Genomic DNA, 25366 nt, shown 5'->3' on the forward strand with positions numbered 1-25366 from the left:
CAATATACAAATTAATAAAAGGAGAAGCCGGAGAAGGATATTGTTTTAAAAGTTAAAATGGCTCCACCTGATGAGGAAGGAGACGGTGCACCTCAAAGAGATACCTACTGTGGAAATCTCTGGCTCGGTATAATTAAAACTTGGAGTAAATGAATCTTAAACAATTCTATCGGATGCACTGCGCAAAGTCTTAGGGCCATTTATAACACCTGATTGCGGTTTCCCGGTTCGACAGCACGATCTATGATTTGTCATTCATAGGCCTTGATATGATCTTCTATTTAACTGCACCACCGAAAGAGTGAAATAAGGATTTCCCCGCAAGTAAAAGATGCCGATCGTACCAATTCCGATTATTTGATCCTCGCTCCTCCATTATGATCTAAAATGTCACAGTATGAAAGCGGTACAACGTCTCAGAAAGCCACTAATAAATCTAAGAGAGTTGTATTTTACAGTCGACAAGATAGAGGAAAAAATGACAGTTGTCTGGAGACTCACTTCCCTCTTCTTAAAATGCGCTTTCCTACAATATTTACTCATTGGCTTCCCCTTCGGAAGCCTTCCTTGAATCTCAATGTCAATTCTAGTTTAGTATATTCCAAAATATTGGCTTTTCTATTTTCCCTTATTGTTAAGGAAATCGTCGAGGATCAATACACTGAAGATCAAGTAGAAAATGAACCAAGAGGCCCTTCCTTAAAGGAGTAATCCAGTACCATTGGACCCAGTACCAACCATATGGCTGTGTGTCTAGAGGTCGTACTCCACTACTAGCTACGAATCGAGTAGTCCATCTCCTCTCTAGAGAGGAGCCTTCCTTCATTTCTCTTCCTTTTCGATAGCTGTTCACTTTATTTCATACACTAAAAACATTTGCAAAGAAGTCAGTAGTGAGTTGATAAATACGACGTTGAAGGCATACCACACATATCAATAGAATGGTTTTCCATATCCTTGTGGTTTAGTCCTTTATTGAAATTGTTCGAAATTTTCAATGATTTATAAGAGAACATGTTAAATGACTTATTATTCTGGCTCTCAACTTTCTTAAGGCTGAAATTGAAGCAGCAAGGATGTGTGTTGGGAACTACCAAACTGAGACCCCAACCCAGTGCAGAAGTGTATTGGGTTGTTACATAACTTGAGGTTTCATGCGCATAGATGCATATGCCTAAAGGGGGTAAGGTGGCTAGGGGTGTGAAAGTGGGTCAAATTGTTACATACTCATGGTAACAAATTCCTTCCTCTATCATGTATGTCTCACAATGAATGATTGAATTAATTGGGCAAGTTGAGGAAGAAAAAAGAGCAGAGGGACAACAAACGGTTAGCTGGTGTAAAGATTGCAATAGATGCAATTAAATGCAAGAGGATATTATAAGCAATTAAGAGGTGTAAATGCATCAAAAAGGTTATAAATAAGATTCGAAACAGATATATTCTTAACCATATTTGCTTTTCGGGACATTCGAATATTTAGATTCAAATATGAATGAAGAAAAGTCATTTATATGAGTCAGAAATCTGATGTCACAACTGAAGTCCAATTTTTTACTTTCACATCCGAATCCTGATTTTGAATCGAATCAAGCCAATTTTCACATTTCTTAAATCTGATTCTGATCTAATTTCTTAATCGAATATTAATTTCTTTTTATATTCGATTCTTTTGGAACAGTTCAGTCAGATGTCCAATCCAAATTGGATATATTGACATCCATATCTCTTAGTGATGATGAAATTAATTGGGCAAGTTGTGGAAGAAAAAGGAGGAGAGGGACAATAAATGGATAGTTGGTGCAAAGATTATAATAGATGCAATTAAATTCAATGGGATATTATAATCAATGAAGAAGCATAGATACATCTGAAACGTTTTAATATGCCGTCGAGGATTTTAAAACAATTTAACTTTTAGCCTGCACTTATCTTCCTCTTCCGATACTGTTTTTCAAAGAAGGAAATGGAAGATATATATCGCTTTATATTCGTCGACATAACACATACATTTGTGCAACAGTTTCCACAGTTCAGACTGCAAAACAATTGCCAAATTAAACCTTTTTCTTCATAAATTGATCCATCAATTATATACATCAAAGAAAAAACCTTTTCATTATTGGTGAAATGACTTAATTTGCTGACTCCTGATGTTAGCATGTAGAGTAAAGTGATCCAAATTATATAATGTCAGAATGGATATCCTGGAGTTTTCATCATCTATTGACTTTACAATTTTCTATAGTTCAAAGTTTGCATTCCAAATTAAACCCAAAGTTCCAGTCGTGCTTAAGATATAGATAGCTACCAATGACATATTATCTAGTACTGCTTCTAACCGGCCACCAAATTCAAAATTAATTCTCAGAGGGAAATAAATAAGACATATATATGTTGCCGTTGAAGCACTGTTATAAGACATAGCTTGGATACTATCTAGTACTGCTTCTAACCGGCCACCCAATACAAAATTAATTCTCATAGGGGAATAAATAAGACATATATATGTTGCCGTTGAAGCACTGTTATAAGACATAGCTTGGATACGGCTCAAATGAAGGAGTAATAGTCGAATGCACTAGCGGTCTCATCACTCAAATTTTTTGCTCGTCCACCAGACAGGAGAAAGAACTTCACTAGTCCTGCCCTATTAATGTATCCTAATTTCGCACCTGCAGAGAATCTCTTGCCTGCGGATTTGTTTGAAATAAATGGAACTGCACGGATGGATTTACATGAACCATTGCTTGTGGAATTATCCTCAAATTTACATCATATTTTTCAAGAAAAACGTAATATTTCAGTTCAAAACGACAGACATGCATCGGTTTTTCTGCATTGGATTCCACTGATGATTGAGAAGTAGATCTAAATTAAATGATGAGCCCGCCTCAGTTGTCTGGTTTGAGTAAAACAGCGTACGACCTTTGAACAAGGCGATGCCTGGGGAAGGTCCTGAAGTTTAAAAAATTTTGTAGTCAAAATATGTAACTTTTTTTTCTGGATGATCATACCGTTGTTATATCAATGAGCGCTTCACAAGTGTTTTCTGGTTCTGCTAACCTAAGGGAATACCTTGCCTGCCAGACATCCTTTTGAATGTATGCCGGATCTTTCATTCGTTTTCTTTATTTTTATTAATCAGTGGAACCCATTGAACCAAGACGCAAACTCTCCTGATTTCAGTTTTTCAAAGTCGGAAAGTTCTCCACATCCACATGCTGCTCCATACATGGCAGGTTGGAATCTAGGGCTCAAAGACTTCTGAATTCTCTCTTTCTGTTTTGTCTGATTCTGTTTTGGAATTCAGCCAAATAGTTTGGTTAGATCATTTACATAAAGGCATACACTAGTACATCATCGAATGACAACCCAATTGTAGGCATTTGAGGAATCCAAAGTCAACTGCTCGAAATTAACCATATTTTCAAGCCCCAAGAAGTCACATTTTGGCATATAATAAGATGGTGCAAGAATTTATCCCAAACAAAGAACCTACTAAGTTCAGCTAATTGCCAGGTCTGATTTGGACAACATTCTTTTCGAGTCAAAAATGCCACAGTTCCCTTTTTTGTCTGGGTAGTAGAAGCTACCAAATCTTCTTGTGAAACCTGAGTAATATAATGTGAAGTAATTAAGAATTGAGTACATGAATCCAGTTTGATGGTTCTTCTATATTCTTTACGGGAATTCTCAAGCCCAATGATATCTTGGCAGTGATGATGGACCTGTAGTTATGATTGGAGCATCGCAATCCGTTCATTAGTCAATGCTATCTTCCAAATGGTTTGAAAACACAAGCTCTGAGATATCAGATAACTCGTGGTTCACCAGACGCAAAGCCGCCCGCCTTTCCCTCTACTCCTCAATGTTCAGGGCTACTTCAAGACCTCTGTGGTTTATGGTACACCATTCAACTTGAATATCACATAGACACTGTTTGCAGTCAAGATGTAGCAAACATGAGAATCAAACTAAGGATATATAATCAGTGCTATCCCCAAGTCAACCAGCTATACTATGACCCCAGGCGATATCACGGGACTAGATCTTATTGTGGTTAAAAAGATCTTAAGGTAGTCAGACAAACCTAAGACCGGTCTGGTATTCCGGCCCAAAATACTAGCGACACATGGTGTTGCATGGATGGACTTATATGACCTGTAAAGATATACTTTATGTCTCCTCAGCCATGGCTGAAGCCCTAGGGTAACTACAGTACCAATAGGTGGTCAGCCGCCCTCTATCACATTCAGATTTCCTAGCTACAACTTGGATGATCAATTTGTGCAATTATGAGTACGCATAAGGTATGCATTTTGTATCTGCATTGATTGATCAGAAAGTGAATCATAGAAAACGAAGAGAACCAATCTCTTCCTGTCGCACATATATGAGCCATGTTCATTGAAGGCCCCTGTATCCGAGGCACATGCGCAACTAAAACTATAGAAGACATATTATATAGCGCCATACAAGATGTGATTTCTCGGGCTCCGGTTGGTAGAGAGTAAGCAGTGGTCCACTGCGTGGATCAGGTGGCCTTTCCATGTTTGGTCGTTTTACAAAGATCTTTTGATAATGATGATAATAATAACGATAAGATATCTCTCTTTCTTACGCTTTCAAAAGATATAGAGCCGATCTCTTCAGATTGTGACCTTTCACAGCCTCAGCACCATATTGCTTTGAAATGACAAAATGGTTTCGGTTTTTCTTCTCCCTCCCACTCCCACCAAAAAAAAATATAGAAAAAAAAAGAAACCCTCCGTAGTTCAACCGAGGGTCTTGCATTTGACAAGATTAATCTCTACCATTCGAATATCTTTTTAGAATATTCAACTGGATCAACTTTTCACTCCACTCAATTTAATCGTTTGGGTTCATCAGGTAACACCATTTTTTGCTTAAGGATCGTAGTAAACTGATGCTTGGTCTATTTCTTATATGTCAAACAAGCACACATGCTGCTTTCTGTTTCTTGACACCATCACCTGTTCTTTCAAGAAAGATGAGCTTATAAGTTATAACGAGTTTACTGAATCCACCGTTGTAAAACCAGGACAATCTCCTACCTACCATGCTTTAAACTTTGTCTTAGCCTTGCAGCAGTGAACATGCAGTCACGAATTTGAACTCGTTACAACCTATCGGCCATTTATAACGGTAGATTTTAGCTTCACATTTTCGTGTCGATACCAGGTACTACTGTGGGGACCGGGTGAGAAGTCATGATTTCTTGCATTATTTACAGAGAGAGATGAATGTCATCAAGCAAAAGGCATGAACCCAATGAAGAGAAAGTTCCTGCCTCTAGAGCTTCTCTTATTTAGATTGAGTTGCAGGTCACAGGGCAATGGAGTACGCGTGTCAAGAAAGAGGAGGAAAGGTGAGACAAAAGGGCTGGCGGGCCGTGCTCCTCGTGCAAGGCCCGCAATCCCTCCAATTATTGTGCATGGAAGTTCATTCATTTACTGAGACATGGCAGCACCAATGGCGTCTGTGCATCCCTTATCATCTCTCTCTCTCAATTGTGTGCATATATTTACGACTTCCAACAACCCCTTCCCTGCAACAAAGTGCTTATTTACTTACCATAAAGGTTTGCAGTCGCAGTGCCAAATCTTTTTTTTGTCAGTTCTCCCTTCTCAAATATTTTTCTGCAGTGATGCGGTCATTAATTGAAAGATGGATATTTGAAGCCCTCTTACCATAGTCGGACGATTGATTTTTTTTTTTTCTTTTTGTCAGAGATGATAAGTGGTTTAATCAGATTCTGAAAATAGTTAAGAAAACGATTATTCACATGTAGGCATGTACCCAACAAAATAAGTCATTTTAACGGAAAAAACATAAGCTCTCAACGCCGTTTCATCTCACTAGCTTGTCGAAGGTGGTTCACTAAATGGAGAGAAATCTTCTGAGAAATTTGTTGACGGAAGGATCTCATCTTAACGTTCGAAGGTCGCCCCATCAAATGTAGCGTGATTTCCATGTAAATTATCTGGATTTTAACTTGATCATCTGGTGACAGAAAAACACAAGTACATGGTGCTGAAATCAACTAAGATGGTTGATGATGGATGTGCCAACATAATAATGTAAACAATTTAAAGTTCCATGCACCATGTTAAGCAGGAACTTTCAACCTGAACGGAAGCCATCAGCTTGACCAATACCGCTTTGCCTGTGGTTTTATCAAATATGTTGACAAATTGATAAACTATACAGCCTACCCAGATGTATTATAATCAATTGTTCAATCAACTCGAGTGACAGTTTTTTCAAAATCTCGAGTAAAATTACTTTCGGAAGTTAGCGTTACTACCTACTTTACTCAAAATTGAATTTATATACACTACACCCAGGAAGTGGATTTTTTCCGGCCGTCCGGATGGCCTGGACTCTGGCACCAGCCCGATGCGTGTGTTAGAGGCCGGACGGCCGGAGGATTTCAGCCTCTCCACCATACCTTCAAAAAATTACCAAACTAAGTTTTGTAGATAATTTATAATGAGTTCACAAGCATGTTTTCATGTGGACTTCATATATTTTGTAAATTCATGAAATATGTAGAGTAAGCAAATATAACAACTATATTGCCGGATTATTCATTTGTAAATTTACCTGATCTCGAACAATCAGATGACAAGTGAACGTTGACTTTGAAAATAAGGGTCCATATATGCACCTATAAAATGTATGGACTGTATGAAGGACTGCCCATCATCTACCGCATGAGATTTGATGGACGTTGATCTTAGGAGTTGGAGGCATAAAAAATGACGGCTATTCGAATTTATTGGATGGGCGCCGAACTACCTACCATATTTACCTACCATATTTGGAGTGTTATTATCAAAACTCACCCTTCACCGTCCTCATGCAATGGTTCACTGTTACGTATATCGGTCTAAGGGTGCATTTTTGCCATTGTTGATACGGATGCAGCTCAGAATCCTAGATGCATGAAGATTGAGGAGAGACATCAAACCTTTTTTCTTTTTTTTGGCGATGGATTGTTAACCTCTTATAATAAAGCATATCATCTACTTATTTTTAATGTAAAACAGTTTGAGTTGAATTTCTTTGAGCGTTTAATTTGGTAGGGGTCAACGGTGACATTTATATCGCGCTCCACACCTTGTATGGCCCCTAATTCCAACAGTTTCCCAATTGATGCGAATTTACTCAAGTGAAACGTGTTACGGACATGATTAATGCATCAATGTTTGTATACATAATGTTACATGTTGCCAGAGGACGACGTAGGTTTGGCGTGGACTACCGAAGTTTTGATCAACTCAAGCAAGTTGTGTGATGACATAACTTCGATGGCGACAGAGCAAGTTTTGATCCACTAGTGGACGTTTCATGTGGCTACAGTTTCTGACTCCATGAGGGCCTGTATGCCTGAGGAGTGGTTAAACTTGCAGCCATTTGCTTCTGTAACAATCTAGCAATTCAGGAGAGTGCTTAGCTTGGGGAATCTCAAACTACAAGATTGCTGTGTAGATCCTGGTTGCCCTTCAGGCATGAGCATTTCAAGATTCTTATAAGAATACAATGTTCTTAGTCTCAAACGCCCTTCAAGATAAATAAAAGTAATTTGATGATCGGGATCAAAATAGACTTAACTTTTAACGAGTTGTATAGTGGTAGGAATATTAATAAACTGTTTCATGAATTTGTCCATAATATTGTAATAGAGTATTAGCATATTCATGTAACAATTCTTTACTATATATTCTCATTGCCAAACAACCACCTAGTTTAACAAATCTCAATCTCCACTATTTTCTACAGTAATCGGAACCAAGATAACTTGATAACGAAGAAGACAAGATATAAAGACCATAGAATCTTAAACACACTTATTTTGAAGTCTTTGCTGCACATGAATTCTCCCGCATAGTTAAGCCTCCTGCAAACAAAAAACGGGTTTATTCTTTAAATTAACTTTATTTGGAGGAAATGACTGCCTTACGCTTCCCGAAACTGGTTATGTGCATGCCTCTGCTTACAATAAATTTTGCACACATATATAATGACCAAAATAACCTCGACTAAGTACACAGTGAAGCCTTTTTACAAAGATATGAAAACGTTAAAAGTCTAAAAAACACATTTAATAAAAATTTTTACAGTAACACAACCTCCCTGCTTTTTTTATTTGAGCGCATATTTGTTGCATCACCACTTAGTACACACAACTCGATTTCTGTGCTTCCACCTCCTACAGCCGTAGACTTCTTCTCATCCACTGATGCATGGGTGCAGACTGCAGGCATGTAACATCTCATTTGAAAACTAAGTACAATCTCTTCACTCATTCATTGAAAATTGATTAGCTCAAATTGTTAAAGGGAGTTGACCCAGGGACTGTTAGGTGGTTAGTCTCTCTTTTAAATTCTCAACTCTGTAAATGATGGGGAGTTACTGATACACAAGTTGAAGTGCAGCGAGGATGACACCCAAGACACGAAAGTATGTTCTCTACTATAGGAGACTAAGGGACGGATGGGAGCTTCGACTCTCTTATGGACAGTTGGATGAAATATTACTCCTGCTCACATAAAAAATTTATTATCTCAAGAAACAAACAGATTTTGTAATTGTGGGGTCTTATTTAGGTCTTGCAGAGAAAATTAACGAACATCTAAAACCTGATTTACAAACTAATCTGTCAGCCACACGCATGATATAGTTGGACTTGTATTTGGTCCACCTTGGTTGTATGAATAACACTCAGTTTTTGTTGCGGATACTTGGAAATGACTATTCTCTTGTATCACATTTGACGCTAATTTCTTGACAATAAGATTATGAAACCAGCTGTGTGTATGTGTATGTATAGGGACATTGGATGATGACTTCATGTTTAAAAGATACCAGAGGACATCAAACATGGCCATCTGAACTGTATCAGACAGCCCAGATCTCTCTCTCTCTCTCTTTTTACTTCGAGGGGAACAGACAGCCCCGGATGGAGGGGGAGGTAGAGATGGAGTAAAAAAAGAAAACGAAATCATAAGGGCTGCCCATCTGCTTTTAGATGGACGGTCCTGGTTTAATGTTTGGTGATTTTAGAGTCACCATTCAGGTTTTTTTGTTCTCCCCGTATGTGTGTGTGTGTGAGAGAGAGAGAGAGAGGAAGAATGAAGAAAAAGATAGCATTTTACTGGCGGACGAGCTTAAAGGGAAACTACATTGAATATTTCGAATACATTACATCCCACTACTGTACGTAATTCAAAGAGAAAAGTAGGTTTCTTTGATATAATTATGAATAGAAAGCTTAAGAATATTGAAAAGATAGGACAAAACGACATGTAACGTGCAGGGTCTCTGATGAATAGACATATATATATATATGTCATATATGTCAACGTTTTGGCTGTCACTGGATCTTTGATGAATTCTCATGGGTATGGGCAAGTTAAGAGTGGACAATGTTGTCTCTACGGAGTAAGATACGTTGCAGATATTCCGTTAGCTTTTGGCCATTAACTAAGAAGAGATCGCATTCCCAGATATGGGCAATCAATACCCAAATCCGACACCTTCTGATCCAAGCATTTAACACCACCTGCACACCCTAAAGGCCATGCAATCCTCACCCGAATCTCGCACGACCCGCAACCCGAAAGGTAGTTTGAAAACTGTACTCTACATTCGGATCCGGACCCACCCGCCACGCAAACGCAACGGTTTCTCCGTCGCGTTACCAAATCCACATAAGGGGGCATTGGATTTGGGGCAGAATCTTTTGAGCATGCTCCCGCGGTCTCCGCCTGACTTGACATGCTCCGCATTGACGCGCTTGTCTCCTTCCCGGACCACAGACTCAGACAAGTTTCCGACCCGATCCCAGCTTCTTCTCCCAGTTGCCTGTGAACAGAATGCCACATGAGGCCATCGACCTCAACTTGGAAGTTGCAAGATTCTTTTCCACTAAAATAATACAGGACGCCACGGTTCAGTAAAAGCAGTTTCTTCCTTTCTAATGGAATACTACCAAGAACGAATGCTTGAAATAGCGCTTGCTAACTTGAGTAAAGCACAAGGCAGGAGGCAAGTAGTTGAGGTGACTTTAGCACTAGCAAGAGATGGGGCACAAGTACAAGATGTAAATGCTGTTTTGTACTATCAATGCTATCTCCTATAAAACGATGATACATTGTACTAGCTCATCTGCTTAATTCATATAGGTAAAATCTTGTCCATGTACATTCAGCAACTCATCCAGATTTATGCTTGAACAACCAAAAGCCAAGTTTCCCATTTGGTAAAAGCACAAGCTTAATTAGTTTCAGTACTAAGTTTTGTTATGAACTAAAGGAAATCTGGGTTTTAATTCCATTTCATCCATGACTAATATAGGTTCATAGCAGTTCCATCCGTCCCCACCTTACTGCTATTCAGAATCCAATCTTACCGTGTTCCTTTGCTGGTTCAAATTCAATGAAATGACACAAGTGTTCTTTAAGAAAGAACGGGGTGGAACTATGAAAACAGCACACACATGTATTGTAAAATGAATGATGTAATTGATTTATTTCCATTGTTACGAATGTCACAAACGTAGGCTGCTAACCATGGTTAAACTTAACAATAAAGATGGATTTGCCTTAAACTGTTAATGTTCTGCATGGGATCATGATAAGGCAGAGGTAGAGATGTGATCTGTTGAATATAAACAGAAAATGAAATTAAAAGAACCTGTAATTTAATGAAAAATCTGCAACCTAGCAAAAGCGACATCCATGTGCTAACGGTTGAAAACATCCGTTTCCCTCACCCAGTAAAATAAAAAAGAACAGAAAGGAAAGAAAACTAAGCAAAAGAAAAGATACATAGATCTGTTGTTGCATCCTGAAACTATGTTTAACAAAAAAGTGGTGAAGTCTTAGAACTTTATAAACGCACACAAGATGATGGTCACAAGGCCTTACAACTGAAAACAATTTTTTCTATTTCTCTCATTCGTTTATGTGTTTTAGCATTCGGAGGGGAGAGATAAAGAGTCTTCATGGTCACAAATGAACTTTTTCATTCTATTCACATCAAAAGCTTATATATATTATACATATGGGCACACAGACACACACATATAATATAATATAAGATATATATATATATATACACACAGACACATGGAAGCTAGTGCGAGCCACTAGCTACACTAGCGTAGCAAAAAATTTTGTTGGAAAAATGAAACATGACATTTTGATGACCTAAAAATGATATAGAGTGCCCACATCAGGTCTGTGCTGGTGACTGAGTGCTTTTTGGCCAAAATAACCTCGCTCTGCCACTGATATATTCTATATTATAATATATTGTCTCAAAGTATTTTTGTTTTAAATAGACTTCTTATAAAAAAATAAACAGTTTAAGACCAGCTCATTACTGTACACACACTAGAAAAATGTCTATTCACGAAGACAGGAATAAAAGGCACAAGATCTACTTTATGGAACTACAATGCCGTTTTTAGTAGCAAAGATGAAAGGGAACTGGCGATAGATTATCAAAGCATAGTAAAAGTTAAATTAAATTGAAAAAGCCATGTTTAATGTTCGCTGAAAAATAGACATGGGGCAATCTGAAACGTAAATACGTCATTTGATTTAATTAATCAATCATAATTGTGTACATTATTTCTGTATGGTGCTTCCACAGCGCTTACATTCTCCTTTAATCTAATCAGCAACTGCTACATCAACATCCTTAAATTTTCTTAAGAGTTAATTAAATTATGATGGATGTTCTCAACTTTGTAGATGCCTATCCGAAATATACATAACTCAGACATTTCTTATCCACGACAATATTCCTGATAATTTTTGACAACGTCTATAACTTCTTTTCAATAAAATTAAAGAAACAAATGTAGTTGAGTCGAATTTTCCTATATATCGGAAATAGGTTGTTGCTATCTCTGCCAAATTTGATGAGAATAACTAAAACTATCGATTCTAAGGAGATCAAACCATGAAAATTATGTTATAAATACAAAAGTTAAGTTGGTCTTTTAAGTGATTGAAATACCCCTTTTAAGTTGAAACCAGCTACTTAAATGTGGCTAAATTTTTTAAAATTGTAAAAATTCAGAAAAGATGAAAGCTTGATGTCTAAATTGGATTTAGGATCCAAGATATGTCTGATACTTGAACCATTAACTCTTAAAAATTCAGTTCATGCATCAAAATTTGGTGATGTTTTTTTTCAATTTTATACGTTTGCAGAGTTTGATGCATTATGTATGGATGCTTTCACAAAAAACGGGTTTTTGCTTATCAAAATAATTGGACTTAGCCTAACACTTAATTTTTTAACAAACACAAACACGCACTCTCTCCCCTCCCTCTCTCCCCTTTTATATAACAATATTTTGGCGAAGATTTATACCGTCGGTCTCCGTCTACAATATCGATATTTTTGTAAGAAAAATGATACTTAGTTAGGTTGTCAAGATTGTCGGAAGTAGGGGCGGAGCTAAGGTGGGACCTGCAAGAGCCATGGCCGTCCTTCAAAATTTCAAAAACAAAATTTTTACATATAAATTTTAAAAGTTGTTGTTTAACCTATATGAAAATTTTGTAAAATTATAATTTGGTTTTTGCTAAAATTTTAAAACTATAATTCGATCCCACCAGTAAAAAATTCTGGATTAAACCCCTAAAATCCTCCAAGTATAAATTCCTGTGTGCCGCGTGCTTGTATACCAAAAAGCTAAAAGATAATGGTTTAACTTGCTCTAGTGACGCCAATTTTTTATGGTGATGGCATGCCCAGTTTGTGCCACGCTTTTCTTTAAAATAAAATCACGAGTTTATGACCCATCAAAATCTGATGGAATCTAAGTCTTTAACTTATTATTCTTTCTATACTTTCGAACATTGATATGTTTTTTTTTATCAATGCTCTTGTTGAACAAAAATGCTTTGCCACCAAATCACTTTTGGCAGCACTTTAATGTAACTGTTTTGGAAAAAACTCGTCCATCCGAGGAAGATCTCATCGATGCCGTCAAATTTAGTGCAATATTTACTCTTTAGATCTAGCAACGAAATGATAATCAGAGAGGCGGAGAGATTCCGATCACAATCTAATATATACGAGTTGTCGACGAATAAAATTCAATTCAGGCATCAGATTTTCGTGAGTTTTATTAACCTTCCATGTTCATCTATTTATTTCGCTCGATATGTAAAAAAAAAAAAAAAAAGAAAACAACCAAAAAGCATCTATAGGTGGTTCATGATCGGTCGCATTTTCCAAAACTTTTGATTGATTTAAATGATGCTATAAGTGGAACTGAACAGACGTTAGCGGAAGAAGGAAAGGAAAAGCAATTATGGTCGAACTGTCTCGTCACAACAATACAATACTGTTGAAAATGAAGATTCTCGTGACTCCCTAGAAAGGAAGAGACTTCATAAATCCTCCAGCTGCGTCGTCCTTTAAGGCAGCAGCAGCCGAGTGCGGGCACTCTGTCACCGCCATTAAATCGGACACGAAAGGCGTATGATTTCACCCTTGGCAGAACACTCTCCTCCTCCCTTCTTCCTCCGCCCTCCTCCTCCTCCTTCTCCTCCTCTTCCTCTCCACCATCGTGAGTTGAGGAGATGTCAGTGCTTCCCTTTTCGCCCAATTCTCTTCCTCTCTCCTCTCCTTCTGCTTGAATGCCGGATTCTGATTCCCAGCAGTCGACCCCACTCATTAAATTCACGCAAAGATTTTGTGTGTGGGAGCGAATCCAACCAGACAGAGACCTTTCCTTCGCCACCATCTCCCTTGCCTCCTTTTTATGAATAATGTAACCGTTGGTGCTGCCGATCAGGTGCGCACTTCGCCTCTCTCACCCTCCCCCTTCTTTAATGGCGATTCCTGATTTCTGCCACCAAGAGGAGCTTCACCTCCTGCGAGCGCAGGGCCACCAGTCCGCTCCTGCTCCTCTCTCCCTCTCTCCTTTAAAAGCGCTATATTGAATGTGGGCAGAGGGATGGTGGTTGGGGGTTTTTCAATTACTCAAGTTCATCCTTCACTGGGGGCGCGCCATGTTCTGCTGAAATTACACCAACCAGAAACGGCCACATATATCTGCACCTTAGATTGATCGACTTAAAAACTTTCCAGTTGAATCAGAACCATTGTTCAATGCACGCAAGAAATGCAATATTCTGAGCGGAATCAAGAAAACTAAGAAATGGACGTCTGCATGTAAAATTTAACTTGTCTATAATAAAACTGAACCGATGTATTAAACCCGTAAGACGACGAACGCGACAATTGAACAAAGTAAGCAGTGTGAGGATCTATAAAACCTGTACCCATTTGAATTAGAGAACAGATTAAAGGAGAGGAAGGAAAAAGACTTGGTACTGTCTGAATCGAATTAATTAGAGAAGCCAAGCACGACGTAAAGACACGGCTCTGCCTGAAAATGGCCGGACGAACACCGATGGTGCAGGTCATGCGGGCCACCTGGCCTGACGTCCGGGTTCACGACACCTGAGATAAGTAATATTTCCGTAGAGGTGGTGGCCATAGCGCTGTCTCTCTGTGTGGAGCGATCGCTTTCTTGTGGCTCCATTTCTCTCGACCGGTTGAGCCAGAAACCCCGCAAGTTGTTGGCATCCAAAGTGGACAGTGATCCCACAACCTCGTGATCTTAATGGGATATTTATGTCTGAAGTGTGAAATTTACGAGTGCCTGGCAAGAATTGGAACAGCATCACCCAAAGTGCAGCTTTTAGGTCCATGCATTTAAAAGCAAATCTCTAACTCTGCTATGTTCCGGTTGTCTACAAGGCAAGCAAGCAAGAAAATTGCACTCTGTGGATGCTTCTGCATTAACTTCCCTTAAGTTGTAAGGTGGATGCTTTTGTGCTTTCCTGAGCAGTTCACTTCGACCGAAATTGCGCATGTACAGCACATCTTTTTTCCCTCTCTCTCTCTCTCTCTCTCTTTCTCCCTCTCAAAGAGAGAGAGATAGAATATGCATCTGGAAGATCTTTTACAAAGGCAGATTGATTAAACAGTCGACTCGACTCCATGGCATTGAGCCTAAAGATTGAAATGTTTTTGATGAATACTAAAGATCGAGGGCGGGCACCAGGCTGGTCCCAAGTCATGACATTGTTTATTTAGTAGGAAAGCACATGAACGAAAGTGATTTTGAGGCATTTTAACCATTTAAAAAATGGATATATTTTTTGGAATTTTATTTTTCCCAATTTTCATCAAGTGTTACTGAGGCATTTTTGCAAAAGGAATGGATATTTAGCAATTTTCATCTTTTTTTTTAATCTTTATAGAGGGCTTTTTCTTTGACAAAAGGGTATTGTGGATTTTTTGCATCCCACTATACCAAAACTTAAACCTAAGAAATTGATCCTAAGGGCTGTGGCTTATGCACCACTCAGTCTACAAAAATTGTGCACTTAATGACTATAATACCTTTGATCAGTGAAAAAAGCAAACCTTCTTATAAAACAAAAAAAAAAAAGTTGATGAAAAGATTTAACATTAAAGGAAAATATAAGAAAAATATCCAAAATACTCCAAATCCCGTGTTTTCTTTCCTGTTGTTTTCTCAATTTCGAGGGGCTTTTTTTTCATGAAGGCGTTTTCTCATTTACTACACCCAAATATAAGTTAACATGATCCAATACAACAATCCATCCGGTTGAACTTAATAAAGAAGACGAAAGAAGCCCCCTATGAAGACAAAATGGGAAAAATTTCAAAAATTACCTTTTCTTTTTTAAGAAGATCAAATTACCTTTGACAAAAGGAAAAAAATAAAACCAATTGAAAAATGTCCCCATCGCAGTCGTATTCACCTTGCACTAACAATAACATGCAGGTGTCTATTTCTCTCTTCATCCTTATTAAATGACATGATTAATGTGAAAGAGGGAGAGATAAATTGCAAACTCCTGCAACAAGATTGTTTTGATGTGACAAATTAAACTGAAAAACTCATGCAAGAGATATAAACCAATGAGAACTGATTGCTAAAGTGGGAGAAATAAGCTGAGAGGTTTCGCTGTGATCAATATTTGTTAACCTAAGAATTCTAAGTAAATTAGAAACACATTCTCACACACACACACCCGAACATTCTTAGGTATCTACCAACCTCTGCCTATTTCTCTCTTCTCTCTCTTATTAATCACACAATTAATGAAAATTCAACTGCATAAATTGGTAAAACTCCTGCTATCAAGATTATTTGATGTAAGAATTCAACTCAAATTAGCAAGACACACATTCTCTGATATCCACCGACCTGTCACTCTCTCTTCTCTTTGATCCATCAAGCAATTACTGAGAAATTGGGAAGTCATGTTATCACGATTATCTGAGGTAAGAATAGAAAGAGAGAGAGAGAGAGGCATGATTGAGGCTTGGGGTTGTGACCACACCTCCATCAATATGCATCAAGCGAGATGCTCGTTGATGATTTGATTGAACAAAATATGAGAGAACTCAATAAGTCACGTACAGTGTGAATCGATCCATGCCACCTTTGTGTCCCCATTTCCGGGTGCAATTCTCAGAATGCACCACCTTCAAATCCCAACACAAACCGTCGATTGCCATCGCAGCCTGTTCCAGGCTCAAAACGTCCTGCCTCCCCCTCCCCCTTGGTCCGCCATGATTGCTCCTGCACCGGCAGCCACATGAAATTTCACGTCGCGTCCTTGTAGCATATTACTACTCATTGAGCAGCCTCTGTACTGTTCTTCCCCTCCCTTCGTGGTCCATGCGAAACATGGCGCCAGTGACCGGCCGACGGTCCTTTGCCCCTGCACGCTGATCATCAGATCCTTAACATGGTTAAATGCATGGCGGGTTCGAGTTTCCGTGTTTTTGGACCAAGGGGGTGCATTGAAGCGGCAGCCATGGAGGGGTCTTGTCAAGCTTGACATTCCACGAGAATTGTTAGTGTGTCCTTCTCAGCAGCCATTCAATTGCTTTTCGCTTATTTATACGCCCTATTCATTGCAACGGCCTGCACAACCTGTTAACAGTTTAATAATCAGAACGAAGGTGCTTAAGAAATTCTCTTATGGGCAATATGCACTCATAAATCTTTGCAGTGACCAAAACTCGTGGGATTATAAATAGTACCATGAATTGCGGCTAACCTGGCGCTGCATAAATGGTACCACGGGCCGGACCATACACAAGTCTTTGAGACTCAAAATATTTTAGTTCAGAGACACGAATCGAACTCTTCTGACCTAATTTTAAAAGAGATTAAATGGACACGATACAGCATGATGTTTCCCATCGCTGAAAATCTTATAATTAGACCTAGTGATTAAAACTGCAAACGAAAACTAAAGAAACGACCGATCAGGTTCCGACTTTTATTCTGGAAAAGTAAAGCATGCAGAATTCAAACCAATAGCATGACGAAATACTTACTCCCAGTTGATGCCAAATTTTCAATTTTGAGGACCCCAAAAACAAAAAACACAAGAAAATGTTCCGGACATGAATTCCAGGGCCATCAAACGCTCGCCATCAGGTATACAACTTGCTTCATCATTGAACTTTCAACATTCTCCGCACCACGTTTATCTGGGGCGTGCCAATTTGCGACTAATAAAATATTTGGGTTCTGCCGCACTTTTTGATGTATGAATTTCCAGATTCATAATCATCATTGCAACAAATGAAATAATACACCACGAGCTGATTCATCAGGCCCCTGAGTCAATATTAGGAACTTAGAATAGTGCCATGCATTAAAAAGTGAAGCTAAAAACAGAGAAATACAGTCATTATAGATAGGTTTGACACAAGTTGTTTAGTTGATGCATTTAATAAGGACATGATTAGTTTTAGACCCGACCCTCAAGTTTTGATGCATTTAATAAGGACATGATTAATATACTGCCATAACCAGCTTATTTGATGACTGAAATGTTGCTAGATCAAAGACTATTTTTTCAACGTCAATAATTCGCTTTGTTAAAACATTTGTAATCTTGTTCTCGCACTTTAAAATGATCATCATGTTAATCGGATGCCTCACATTCTATTTTTCAAATACCAATCTGGCGACCATGTAAAGGTTTCCTCAATCTTCAACATGAAACAATAGTCAAAAGCAGGAGCCAGGAGTTGGCTCCATCAGAGAGCCTTTTCATAGTCTCAAATTTCAAAGACCACTTTCGAGAAGGTGGCCGCATTGTTCGTAGCATGGTGACAAAACCGGGCTTTGTGATGAAAATATAAAATGAATACTGAAGATGTAAGATGATTAACTATGAATTCATCTTGGGTATGCAACTTTCAATCTACATCCAAACTTCAACCCAGTCGAATTCAAATTTAACAGCATATACAAGCCGATCAGATGCTGGCCGAGTTTGAGCTTGGGTTTCAAATTTAATCCTTCGTCCACTTCGAACTGAGTATTCAAAACTCAATTAAGTCAGACGTGGTAATGCATGCCTCGACCAGACCCGGATCAGATTGAAACCAAAACCCTGCTGTTCCTGGGCCAAAATAGAGTGCTGATTAAGGAGGAAAATATTGGTCATCTGATTCAGACCTCCTAGGGGGAAAAGAAATCCAAAGAGATTCCTGTAGGCAAGTATCCACTGCGATTCCGCGTGTATGATCAGATTTGGGCCGTGTGAGGAATTAATTGAAAGCCTTACTGACCAACAATCCACATTTTAACATGTCTTTTTTATACATACATTCATTTTGAGTGAGAGAAATGAGTATTTTATCCTACGACCAAAATCATACCACTTGGAAGAGAGTGGAAGCTCTCCCTCAACCCCTTGTCTTTTTAGGGCATGAGCGAAGACATATGAGGGAGCCAAATTATAGTTTCAAAACTTTAACCAAGATCAACAAAATTTTTCTATAGATAAACAAACATTTTTAAAGTTTACATGTTTTTTTTTTTTAAATTTCGAAAGAGGGGCGGGGTGATGACCATGGCTGCTGCAGGTTCCATTGGTTCCATCCTTGCTCTATGGCAGAGAGTGTTTTTTGTGCCTCGAGATGCTGACATGCTTTAAGTTGCGTGTCTGCCTAAACATTATCCCAGTTTCCCATCCACTTGTAATTTCAGATCGAGTCTTTCACACTGAATCCGCGATCTTGGTCGGTAGCTGAATCTTAGTGACCCATCTTTACCCGATTTCAATTTCATCAAAATTTAGAATGAATGTAATGAACGGCCCATATCTTTATATTAAAACTCTCCGCGGTTTCACATATGCAATAGTTGCATCCCAGTTGAGCCAGATCCGATTTAGAATTCAAGTTTTTATCGTCTTAAAAATGGTTGAAGCTTGGGTTAGATCTGGTGGGTAGTCGTGGGGATTCAGCCACATCTTTCAGACAAGAAGCTATGAATTTTGATCTTCACACGGGATTTTCACTCTTGATGCAATCTAGCATTGTGCTTTCTAAAACCGAAGAAGTTGAGTCAAGATCAGTTCCATTGCTGCTCGCCAAATTAAAGAAACATCTGGAAACGAAAGAAGAAGAGAAAGGAAATGCTCTAAATTCTAGTGGATTTCTACAACTACTGGTCGCAAATCGGATACTTGCTTAAATATAGAGATTAGAAGAGCTGGTCACCTCTCGGATAGTAAGAGTTCTCAAATATTATAAGAAAGGAGCAACGTATACTAGTTAATGAAACAAAGCAAAAAAGAAAACAAAATGAAACTAAAACATGCGCATAATATTTAATAAAAAAGAAACATACCTATAACCTTCCGATATACTGTTAAAACACATCTACGTTTTGCATTATTAATAACAAAAAAAAAAAAATCTGTCAGTTAAACTTGGGTGTTATTAGCTTAAGTTGAAGGATATAGAGATAAAATGATTAAAATACCTCTAATAAACAAGATTCCATGTTCATTATAAATGATCACTTTTGTTAATGTTGATAGAAAGCTGTGTGAAACAAAGAAGATATCTCTCTCTCTCTCCACCTTTTTCCCCCTTCTTCTCATGATGGATGAAGTTTGGCACATAAATTAAGAACGATCCAATTGAAAGCTGACGATTATAAAGAAAAAAGTCGTCTCCTTCGTTTGAATGTTTGTGAAATTGAACGGATGAAGACATAAACCTTTACAGCTTCGGATATAATTACTGTAGATGCATCACATATCTCAACGGGAAAACGCATGCAAGGCAAAAAGCGTACGCACGATTGGTTGCTGCCTATTTCTTGATCTGAAATCCTTGCACTTTGGAACCCGCCGTTTATGAACGCAGTGTTGAGATGCCAACTTTCTGCTTCAGATCTTTGATCTGCGAATTGAGATCCACAGATCTCAGGTCCGAAGGGCTCCCTTACTTTTCATATCTTTTAAGAGGAACAATCATACAAAAACCATACCCTCTCAGTGGCCCTGCCTTGTGAATTCATACTTCTGCTTAGTTAAGAATTTAAAATGCAATCTTTTTGAATCAGATTTCCAACCAAACTGTCAAAAAAAAAAAATCGAATATGAAAAATAATTTAACATACGATTAAGAAATGAGGTTGATGAATTTAGATTTTAAAATTACATGCGTGATCAGATCCAGATTTAATTAAACATCCCGTCAGCTTCAGATTTAACTTTTTTTTAAATAGATAACTTATATTTGGTATCCCATTTGGAAGTTGTTCGGTTTTTAAAATATCATAATGTGGTTTGGATCCAGTTTAAAAGTTAGAGATTGTCATAAATCTAAAAATCGGATTCGGATTCAAATTGTGAATTTACATTTAGATTGTTAACCTATATAGGTGAACATCTAATAAACGAGCATGTATATCCGATTTGAATCGAATCTATCGAATCCCTTTGCTTACTGAGCCTCACACAAGATGCCATTGTCAAACCAGAAGATAAAACAACAAAGACGAGGAAAAGGACGATCAATTTGGATCTACGTGCCTCCTTCTGCATCTTCACCAACTGTTTTAACCGAGGTGAACAGTACAACGCTTTGTCATTGTGGGGGCAGTTTGCCAGATCATTTTTTGCTGGTCGGATGGTTAATAATTTTTAATCTGTCGTACTTACTGTGCTCTCACAGGGCTACGAATTACTGGAAAGAATAGAGAAGGCGAAACTGAAAGCCAACAAATACCAGAAGACTGTTGAGATTCAACAAGGTCCAATGAAAGGGAACAACTAGAAATCTGTGAAGACGGAGAAATTAAGATCGACAGAAGATTAACCAAGAGAAGATGCAGTACGCAACCTCCACATAGCCTGAACTTTGGGGATGTCAACCGGTCATTGATGTCTATTACCGACTTGAAATCAGAACTATTTAGTCAGATCCGGTGATCAAAATAGGATATAAATCCAAATTGGATTTGAAATCTATATATCATTTGGGTTGGAATGTGAACGGATTGGATTTGGAATCACATGTATTCTTAACCAATGGGTGTTTGCATATTGAGATTCAAATGCAAATGAAAAAAGTTATATCCCAATCCAAATACGAAATATGATTCCACACTCTGAATGTGATCCAAAACATATACTTGAATTCAAGTCTGAATCCGAAACCGAATTTTAAATTGCATCCAACTGACTTTCAAAATCTAAGGGTATTGGGTATAGAATATTTATTTAAAACTAAATCCAATCGAAATTTGAATCTGAATCCAACCGATGTTTATGTATATTACAAAATCTGAACCCTAATTCGATTGGATGTCATTTCTTTCATCTGAGTCTGAATTATTTCTTAATACGTTGTTAAATTTTAGTCCATACCATTTTTTTTTTTTTCACAATGGTATAACCGGATGTCTGATCCAAATCAGATAACCGATATCCCTAGCTTGGGTCATCAAACTTTAAAACCGAGTTGAGGTACATTTAGTCGAATCTCATAGTTGTGGTACATCTGGAAGTGAGTTTTAGAAATTCAGGTTTGAGTTCAATTCAGGATCTGAATAGATCTAAGTGAACCCTATTGTATAAGTTGAAGCACAAAAAAATCTCATTGATTGTCCCGTATAGAGGGAGCTCTAGACTCTAAAAGGCGAAAGTGGATGATGAAAGCTTTTTGCTCCTTCTCGAAGCCAAATGAAAGGCCAAAAAGTGAAAGCCTTCCAACAACTATAAAAACGGGGAAAGTAAAAAAGGAACCATTTCATTTGTTGATAGGGATTGTGAGTGGTGCACCACTGCCACTGCCACTAGAGACTCGGTGCTCGTTCCCTCATGCCTGCCAAAAACTAGAGGCGCACACGCTATAGCCAATAACAGCTACGTGGTTGCTCTCGTGTGAAGACAGAGAAGAAGTTAAAGATCGACAGAAGAAGACCAACAACAAGCCAACAACCAATACGCCATTCACCACCATACAACAACCAAACGATGCTCGAGTCAGATCAATGTGATCGACCAACAATATCTCCAAATCATCGGCAGAAAGATATAAAAGAAAAAACGAACTCTGCTTCTCGATTTCTCTTATCCACTGTTCTATTTTTTTTTTTTCAATTTTTGCTTTGCTGAACCTAGTCTAAGCTCCAAGCTCTAGGATCGATCAAGCCGGGCGGAGGGCTTGGTGTTGGCCCACTGGTCGGCGAGCAGAGCCAGGCGCCGAGAAGAGGAGCCCTCCTCAGCGAGCGCTTGGCTGGCAGCCTCTTTCAGCTCGCCCACTCTCTTCCTCAGCTTCTTCCCGACCTCGCTTTCCATCAGCAGCCTCACCACCCGCTCGACCTCCCCTCTGTGCACCAGCCCCTTCTCGTAGTCCACGCTCACGCTTATGCCGATCTCATCCGCCAGCATCCGGGCGTTCATTCTCTGCTCCGGGTACAGCGGCCACCCGATCATGGGCACGCCGTAGACCACGCTCTCCAGGCTCGATTTCCAGCGGCAGTGCGACAGGAACCCGCCGACGGCCTCGTGGCTCAGCACCTTCACCTGCGGTGGCAGACCAAGAGTTTGGCAAATTCCATGATGGGGATGAGATGGCCCATGCTGGTGCTGGGCATGATGTCGACATGAGGCTTCTCGCTGTTGTGATTCACCACTTCCATGGCTCCTCTGAAATCCTCGGTAGCCTGCGCAGGCAGATTCAGGAAACAAGAAAAAAAGAGATACAGCTGCAGACTGTACAGATGAAAAACAAAAGGAAAGAGAAGGTCGACGTTTGGTGGTGAATGATGGTGGAAAGAGAAAGTCGAGAGGGACTATTTATAGACTGCATTTCTTATCAGGCAGCCACTATAGTGGACAACTCTTCGTCAAACCACCGCAATTCCAACTGCTGGTCGTGTTAGTTATAAAGAGATGGGCGGAAATCTTGTACGTGTTCCTTATCAAATCGTCCACACCAAAAGATTCTTGTTAATCCCTCAAAATTTGTTTCTATTTCAATCTTATAAGTGAAACCTATATAATAGCTGTAAAGAAAGAATGGAAAATAGAATGAAGAAGAATTTTCCCTTTCTCTCGTGGATGTAGGCTTCAAGCCTAACCACGTAATTACTGTCTTTCTTGTTTTTTCCTCTTCTTGCAATCTCTGTTTTTCCATTACATACTTCTAAACATGGTATCAGAGCTCAGTTGTCGGACTAAGCAGAAAATCCATTGTCGGTCCTCTATTCATTCCAACGAGTGTCTGACTCTGTTCTCAACAGATCACAACGAAAAAGGAGTTTCTTCAAAAAAAAATTTTCCGTGATGGGAAACGGGATCGGCAAGAGAAGATGGCGGCGAAGAAGGGTGAGACTGGCATCAATAGTACAGAATCGACATCTCTTAGTGGACACGATGATCTTTTTGGCGTTGCAGAGCGCCTCTGCTCAAAAAAGGCGAGTCTTGCGCGCAGAAGGAAAAGCAACAAGCAGAAGGGAACAACATTAAGGGTTGAGAGCAAACTTGATTGGGCCGCCCGATTGTTGGAAAACTCAGAATTCCTTTTGCAGCAGATCCTCACGAAGCATCTCCAAGAGCTCTGATACCATTGTTAAGAAGTATGTAATGGAAAAACAAAGATTGCAAGAGGAGAAAAAAACATGGAAGACAGTAATTACATGGTTTGGCTTGAAGCCTACATCCACGAGAGAAAGGGGAAATTCTTCTTCATTCTATTTTCCACACTCTTTACAGCATGGGTACACCCCATTATATAGGTTTCACTTATAAGATTGAGATAGAAACAAATTTTAAAGGATTAACAAGAATCTTCAGTTGCTGCCGTTAGAGATGCTCCTTGATCCCGATGATCTTGGTGTAGACGATTTGATAAGGAACACGTAGAAGATTTCCGCCCCATCTCTTTGTAACTAACAGTAGATCTAATCAAAATTAAATTCTTTCTCCATGTGATGCAGTTAAATGATTTTTTTGGTAAGAATTAGTCGCTGCTTGCATTTGTGAAACTCTGTTTTTCTTCTCTTCTCATGGGACTGCTATCGGTGGGAGAAAACCAACAAACCTATGGTGTTTCAATCTTGTGGTGTTAGTTTTTTTTCATAATTTTCAGCTGTCGAACAAAAGATCAATAGCTTTCCAGAGGTGTCTGACGATAATTCCTGTTCATCTTAGATTTTTTTGAGAATCCGGAAAGGAGTAGTCCATTGTTTTTAAATATCGCCTATCATCAAGAGATTGCCTGCCATGGCAGATACGTCTAGTAACCAATCTAGCGGAAATTCCTGCAGTATGAAAGGAGGACACGATCAGAGCCATGGGACGCTCAAGATCACTTCTATTCTCCTCAACGACACCAATTATCTTAGCTGGGCTAAAGCTGCCCGTCTCTTCTTAAACGGGCGATCCAAAGTAGGATATATCAGTGGACGAATCACACCTCCAGCAAAGAACGATCCCAACTATGAAGATTGGGAATCTGAGAATGATACGGTAATGGCTTGGCTTATGAATTCTATGGAACCTCACATCTCTAATTTATTCCTATACAAGGAAACAGCGAAGGAAATATGGGATACATTGAGAGAGATGTACAACGAGCAAAACAATTTTGCCCGCATTTATCAGCTACAACTTGACATTGCCAATCTCACCAAAGATGGTAAGCAAACCAGACTCTACTTAAACAAACTTCGTAGCATGTATGATGAACTCGCCCAATACAAACCAGCCACTGTCGATGCTGAGATCTATCAAAAGCGATTCGAGGAAGACAAAATATTTAAAGTGCTTGCTGGTCTTGGACCTGGCTATGAGAAACTTCTTAGCCAGATTCTCATGGCCACTCCCTTGCCAAACTATAATCAAGTTTGCCAAGCAATTCAAAAAGAAGACGCCAGAAGGAAAGTTATGAATCCCACATCTAAAACATAAATATATGAAGAAAATCCAAA

General features: G+C 38.9%; 1 protein-coding gene across 1 annotated transcript; it reads right to left on the minus strand.

Moving 5' to 3' along the window:
• Window positions 1–22568: 22568 nt before the first annotated feature.
• LOC116246762 (hydroquinone glucosyltransferase-like) lies at window positions 22569–23588 on the minus strand. The gene is made up of 2 exons (XM_031618629.1): window positions 23579–23588; window positions 22569–23098 (listed from the first exon to the last, which is right to left on the minus strand). The coding sequence occupies exons 1-2, from the start codon at window positions 23586–23588 to the stop codon at window positions 22569–22571; spliced, it is 540 nt and encodes a 179-aa protein (XP_031474489.1).
• Window positions 23589–25366: the final 1778 nt, after the last annotated feature.

This window comes from Nymphaea colorata, chromosome 1, assembly GCF_008831285.2.
Source record: "Nymphaea colorata isolate Beijing-Zhang1983 chromosome 1, ASM883128v2, whole genome shotgun sequence".
Lineage (NCBI taxonomy): Eukaryota > Viridiplantae > Streptophyta > Magnoliopsida > Nymphaeales > Nymphaeaceae > Nymphaea > Nymphaea colorata.